The sequence below is a fragment of the Euleptes europaea genome, chromosome 1 (assembly GCF_029931775.1).
Source record: "Euleptes europaea isolate rEulEur1 chromosome 1, rEulEur1.hap1, whole genome shotgun sequence".
In the NCBI taxonomy this organism is placed as follows: domain Eukaryota; kingdom Metazoa; phylum Chordata; class Lepidosauria; order Squamata; family Sphaerodactylidae; genus Euleptes; species Euleptes europaea.
In genome coordinates, this window is record NC_079312.1 from 183,291,062 (window position 1) to 183,297,835 (window position 6,774).

General features: G+C 51.7%; 1 protein-coding gene across 1 annotated transcript in view; it reads left to right on the forward strand.

Annotated features, from left to right (window-relative positions):
- The window catches only part of DOCK6 (dedicator of cytokinesis 6), a 64,320-nt gene extending 58,149 nt beyond the window's left edge, over window positions 1-6,171 (forward strand). Inside the window, 7 exon segments of the mRNA XM_056850755.1 lie at window positions 381-515; window positions 903-992; window positions 1,822-2,058; window positions 2,356-2,499; window positions 2,960-3,066; window positions 4,108-4,275; window positions 6,129-6,171. Of these exon segments, the coding sequence (XP_056706733.1) occupies window positions 381-515; window positions 903-992; window positions 1,822-2,058; window positions 2,356-2,499; window positions 2,960-3,066; window positions 4,108-4,275; window positions 6,129-6,171 (924 nt within the window).
- Window positions 6,172-6,774: the final 603 nt, after the last annotated feature.

Here is a 6,774-nt window from a genome sequence, read left to right on the forward strand (position 1 = left end):
CTCCAGTACTAGAGGTGGTATGCCTCTTTGTCTCAGTTGCTGTGGAGCAGGGGCGGGAGGGTGCTGTTGCCGTCTTGCTGTTTGTGAGCCGCCCTGGGGGGATGGCTGGTTGGCCCCTGTGTGAACAGCATGCTGGGCTAGGCGGGCCTTTGGGTCTGATCCTGCAGGGCTCTTCTTATGTTCTTAAGAATTCAAGCCCCTGGTTGCCAGGCATTCAATGTACTTTGTAAGACCATGTCTACATATGAGAAGCCCCAGGGGGGGAAGTGTTGATAAGGGAGTAGATAATTATAAAGTGCTTTGCCAGCTAACCTTGCAAAACCAGTGCTCCAAATGCAAGCTTGAGTCTTCTTGTGGTTTTTCTCCCTCCATCCCTTTAGGTGACTTAGAGGATGTTTGGGACATATTTTCGGGTTGGCTTCTATGGTTCCAGGTTTGGGGACCTGGATGAACAGGAGTTTGTGTACAAGGAACCATCCATCACCAAATTAGCTGAGATCTCTCACCGACTGGAGGTAACCCAGCCTTTGTGGGGAAGATGGAATACTGAAAGGGGGTAGGCGGAGGCAGGCGGAGGACGGGCCGAGTGTCAAAGTCAGGTGGCAGGGGATGCAACGTCAGTTGCCATTTTGAGAACTGCACTCCAGTTTTGGGTCCTGACCCAGAGTTTGGGAACCAGTAGTGTAAAGGAAGAGGCTCTGGCATCGCCTTTGCTGACGAATGCCGTCTTCCGCACAGAGCTGTGTGGCTCCTGGTCACTGGGAGCTCAGCCCTTGTCCCATCATTGACTCTGAAACCTCGTTGTAGGCGCCGCAGGGGATGCCCTTTGGCCTCCCTGACCGCGGCTCCCCCCTGTCCCCTTTGCCTTGCCCTGAGGAGCCGTCTCTCTCGTCTCCTCACAGGAGTTCTATGCCGAGCGCTTTGGGGATGAAGTGGTCGAGATCATCAAAGACTCTAACCCTGTGCAGAAGAACAAGTTAGATCCGAACAAGGTAACCTTTCCCCCCCGCCCCGCTTGCTAGAGTGCATTTTCTTGGCTATCAAGACACTGCCAAAACGTGCCGAGTCTAGCCTTACTGAGTGGGAAGATGTAAGGAAAGGAGGCCGTGGCTCCCAGTGGAGCCCCTGAACACATGAAGCTGCCTTCTGCTGGATCAGACCCCCCGCTCCCGCTTGGTCCATCAAAGTCAGTATTGTCCACTCAGGCCAGCAGTGCCTCTCCAGGGTCTCGGGCGGGGGTCTTTCACATCACCTACTTGCCTGGTCCCTTTAACTGGAGATGCTGCCAGGGATTGAACCTGGGACCTTCTGCATGCCAAGCCGAGGCTTTACCACTGAGCCACGGCCCCATCACCTGCAAAGATACACTGGAGGGGGAGGGATCTTTACTATTTGCCCTCTCAGAGCATTCTGACTGACACCTGAGTGGCCACATCCCCTCTCCCCAGGGCAGTACCCCGTGGGGGTGAGGAATTGCAGGTTCTTCTCCCTCCCCCACAGCCAGATGCAGCCCCTTGTCTGGAATGAGAGAGAACTGCAGGAAGGAAGGAAGGGTTGGGGCCCTGAGCTACAAGTGTCCAGTAGAGTTGTAAGAACTTGATGTCTGAGTAGCCTCATTTCCTTCCTGTTCCCGGGGCCTTAACTTGTGTCATGGAGCCTCTCTAAATGTAGGGTTGGCAACAGGTGCTCTTTCCCCCAATATTTTAGTTCTTCAGAAGTCGGACTCTGGCTCGTGTCTTGGTCTGGCCATCATGGGAGGGGGTGGTGGAGGCTGCCCTGGCTGTCTTCTGAGCCCCCCTCGTGTGGTCTGTCTCACCCCAGGCGTACATCCAGTTAACTTACGTGGAGCCGTTCTTTGACACGTATGAGCTGAAGGACCGCATCACGTACTTTGACAAGAACTACAACCTGCGCACCTTCATGTTCTGCACACCCTTCACGCTGGACGGACGAGCGCACGGGGACCTCCACGAACAGTTCAAGCGCAAGACCCTGCTCACCACCTCTCACGCCTTCCCCTACATCAGGACCCGCATCAACGTGATCCGCAAGGAGGAGGTACTTCGGGGTGGGGAGGGCATCTTGGCCATCTTCTGGGCATGGAGTCACTGGGTGTGTGTGTGTGGGGAGGTAGTTGTGAATTTCCTGCATTGTACAGGGGGTTGGACTAGATGACCCTGGTGGTCCCTTCCAACTCTATGATGGTTCTGTGATTCTAGGATAACAAGGCAGAGTGCAGCTGTTCGAAATGCAGGGTTTGGATTGTGCACAAAATTTGCTTGCTTGCTTTTTAAGTGCGCAACCCTGAGAGCTCACAGGTACCCCACTGACCTTTTTGGCTTGTGGTTTCCGTAGATCGTTCTCATCCCTATTGAGGTGGCCATTGAGGACATGCAGAAGAAGACCCTGGAGCTGGCCTTCGCCACCCACCAGGACCCAGCTGACGCCAAGATGCTGCAGATGGTGTTGCAGGGGTGTGTCGGCACCACAGTTAATCAGGTACTTGTGGAAGGGAAAGAAGTTGAACTCTTTCGTCAGGTGGAAATAAAGTGGCGGCAGAGCCTGGAGACGGTTCTTCCCTCGGGAAGAGAGAGGAACGCTCCGCGCGCCCTGGCTCTTAAGACCTCAACAGTTTCTATGAAACAAGGAACTTGAGCTAGAACACCCCGTTGTTTTGCTTGCTGAATTAATTTTAATTCAGCTCAAGTGTTTCATCACTTGAAAAGTTGCACAGGGAGGGAGGGTCTTGCCACACACAGACCTACACTGAAAGGGTGAATTGTTGAGTGGCCTGAAGCCGCCTCTGGGAGCTGGCGGAGACTACTGGTTGGTGTTTCTGGGGCCTCCAGAGCCACAGTGGGAGATCTGTGATGGACCCCCACCCACCCTCATAGGGTCTGCAGTGCCCCGGCTACTAAGCCCCCGCCCCCACCCTGACCTCAGAGCCTGTCTGTTCCAGGGACCCCTGGAAGTGGCACAGGTCTTTTTGGCGGAGATCCCGGATGACCCCAAGCTGTATCGGCACCACAACAAGCTGAGGCTCTGCTTCAAGGACTTTGCCAAGAGGTACGGCACTGCGTGCTGCAGCCCCCTTGCCCGGGAAGCTCTGGGCACGCGCCCCTCCCCAGACGTGACGTTCTCACACAGCCACGTTCACAGCAGAGACGTGGTTTCCAGGGCAGTGGATCATGTGACTCAGGTGTTTAGAGGTTAAATAAAACAGGCGGTTTTTCTTAGGTTTGTAGTTCATCTCTAGCCTGATGCGTTTGCAGCGTGTGCAGGCTCTGCCCCCTTCCCCAGGGGGTTGGGGGGGGGGCACGCCAAGCTCCTGTAGCATAGTCAGCCTCAGTCTTTTGATTGAAATACTTTGAATAAAGATTGGGGGCTGCCCGTGTCTGAGGAGGTCGTTTTTTCTCTGGGCTTCACTTGTGTGCCATGGGAGCCCCCCCCCCCCCCCCCCGGCAGCAGCGGCCTCCTCCTGCCCGTCCTGCTGCTTGAGTCTCCTCCTTTGTCCTGCAAATGGCTTCTGGAGCAGCTCCCGGAGGAGGGCAGGCCAGACCCAGGCCTTCTTGAACACTGACCAAGGAGAAGAGACTAAGGCCAACAAAATGGGCAAGAGGGCCCCACCCAAGGACCATCTGTCCGAAGTCATTACTTCCTCCTGGTGGTGCTTTCTTTGAGGGAGGGGTTTAAACAAGAGACTTGTGGCAGTTCTGCCCGGCATTTAGAGGGTCTCAATTCCCAGCTGTGGTCTCAGTTGGAAGAAGAGTTGGTTTTTACATGCCGACTTTCTCTACCACTTAAGGATCAAACCAGCTTGCAATCCCCTTCCCTCCCCCTCCCCACAACAGACACCCTGTGAGGTAGGTGGGGCTGAGAGAGTTGTGACTAGCCCAAGGGTCACCCAGCTGGCTTCATGTGTAGGAGTGAGGAAACCAACCCAGTTCACCAGATTAGCCTCCGCCGCTCATGTGTAGGGGTGGGGGAATCAAACCTGGTTGTCCAAATCAGAGTCCACCGCTCCAAACCACCGCTCTTAACCACCACACCACGCTGGCCCTGGGCTGGGGCCACTTTCAGCTGCATCTTTGTTGCTGCCCCTTTTAGGTGTGAAGATGCCCTCCGCAAGAACAAGGCCCTGATTGGGCCGGACCAGCGTGACTATCACCGGGAGCTGGAGAGGAATTACCAGCGCCTGAAGGAAGCCCTGCGCCCGCTGCTCAACCGCAGGATCCCCCAGCTGTATGCCCCAGTTGCCCCGTATTTTGCACATAGGTGAGGCTGCAAAGGGCAGTCATGTGGCTCCACCAATAAAGAAAGGCTCAGGCCTAAAATGCACACAGGCCAAACAGACAGGGTTTCCATTCGTCAGCAGCATCTGAACACATGAAGTGGCCCTTCTACTGCATCAGACCTCCCACCCCCTTGGTCCATCGAGATCAGTCTTGTCTCCTCAGACTTGCAGTGGCTCTCCAGGGTCTCGGGCAGAAAAGGGTCCTTCCCATCACCTACTTTCGTTTGCAGATGATACTAAATTGGGAGGGGTAGTAAATATGGCATAAGACAGAGCCAGGATACAGGGTGATCTTGACAGGCTGGAAAACTGGGCTAAAACAAATGAAATGCATTTCAACAGAGATAAATGTAAAGTTCTGCATTTAGGTAGGAAAATCAAATGCATAATTATAGGATGGGGGAGGCTTGTCTTAGCAGTAGTATGTGCAAAAAAGATCTTGGGGGTCTTAATAGAACAAACACTGAACATGAGTCAGCAGTGTGATGTGGTAGCTAAAAAGGCAAATGCGATCTTGGGCTGTATCAACAGAAGTATAGGGTCCAGATCACGCGAAGTGATGGTATCACATTGCTCTGGTTAGACCTCACCTAGAGTACTGTGTTCAGTTTTGGGCACCACAGTTTAAGAAGGATGTAGACAAGCTGGAATGTGTCCAGAGGAGGGCAACAAAGATGGTGAGGGGTCTGGAGACCAAGTCCTATGAGGAAAGGTTGAAGGAGCTGGGTATGTTTAGCCTGAAGAGACATGATAACCATCTTCAAGCACTTAAAGGGCTGTCATAGAGAGGAGGATGCCGAGTTGTTTTCTGTTGCCCCAGAAGGTTGGACCAGAACCAATGGGTTGAAATTAAATCAAAAGAGATTTCAGCTAAACGTTAGAAAGAACTTCCTGACAGCAGTTAGAGCGGTTCCTCAGTGGAACAGGCTTCCTTGGGAGGTGGTGGGGTCTTCTTCTTTGGAGATGGGCAGATGATAGGCAAGTACCTTTTTCACATCTGGTGGGAATGTAATGCCGTCTAAAAATTCTGTAATAATATACAAAATGAAATATGTAGAATAGGTATAGAGGTTAGCTACCATTTAGTGTGTTTGTGGGCGGTATAATACAGATCTACTACCTGAAAACCTGTGGTATTTGATATCTGTTTGAGTAGTTGCAGCCAGAATTACACTAGCTCAGGAAACAGAGTAAGCTTCCAAAGGTAGAGATTTGGGCTTGTAAATTGTGGCATATCATGTTAATGGATAAGATTTCTTTAATGAAAGATGTCTTGAAGAAGATTCAAGTGCAAAAATGTGTTTGTTCAACATTGGATTCCTTTTGTCTAATATTGGAACCAAAACATTCAGTCTGAGACTGTGAAGAAAGAAGTGTTAAATAAGTTGAAGAGGATTCTTTAATTGTTTACTTTATTTTTCTTTGTATTATATTGGTTTACTGTTGTATTTTTACACATTTTTTGGTACAAAAAAGCAAGAAAACTTATTCTTGGGTCCCTCCTTTCTCGTTTAGCGTCTGAACACTGCATGCGGAGTTCAGGTTTGTAAAGAGGCCGACCCACCAGGAGCCTCAGCCGGAGTTTGTGCCTCCTGACCATCTTTTGCAAGCCTTTCTTGGCGATTGGGCGGAGGGATGCTGGGCTTAATGTGTTTTTTAATCATTCAATAGACCTTCAATTTAAACCTAGTAAATTACACTTGAACATTTTACAGTTTCCCCTGAATCCTTGGGAGGGGGCAAACTGCATATTGGCTTTCTGTCGTTCATTTCCTACCCCTGACATGGAATGGTCAGCTTTAAAACCCTTCTGCTTTACTTATTTCTCTTCCAGAAACTCTTTCAGCAGATTGAGTATGCGGAAGATGGAAGCCTAGCGAGGGTGCTCCCGATGGAACCGACCGCCTGAAACCTCTTGCAGGAGGGGGCCACTGACCATCCTATTCCAGGGACCACCAGGTTTTCTCCAGGATATGGGGCTGGTTGGATGCTCTGATGGGAAGGAAAATATCCATGGAAGATGACGGTGGGAGTCAACTGGCTGAAAACTGGATTCTGTCCTTTGAAAGCTTTTCAAGCACGCTGCCCCCGCCCAGCACACAGAGACACACACCCTAGTCAATATCTTCTGTCAGTCTTCTTCCCTGCTGAAATAAAGATCTGCTAAAGATGGCCCTTGGACGCCCCACCCCCAAGCAGCCAAATCTGAAGCTTTGGTGATGGCTGCCTTTGGAGGTCTGCCCACTGCAAAGCTGCGTGTTCTGTCTACCAGCCCGGGTCAAACAAAGAACTTCTCGTTTTAAGCACTGCAGAAAGCTGTGGTTGCTGAAAAAGATGGGGCTGGAATGTAGTGCTCGACCTGAGTTCTCTTCCTGGCCTTGCGGGGTGGGGGGCGGCGGCTCTCAGGGTAAGAGCGTGATCTGCCTACCCCGACCTCAGGCAAAAAGTCGGGAGTCCTGACTCATCATCCTTCTGCTCTT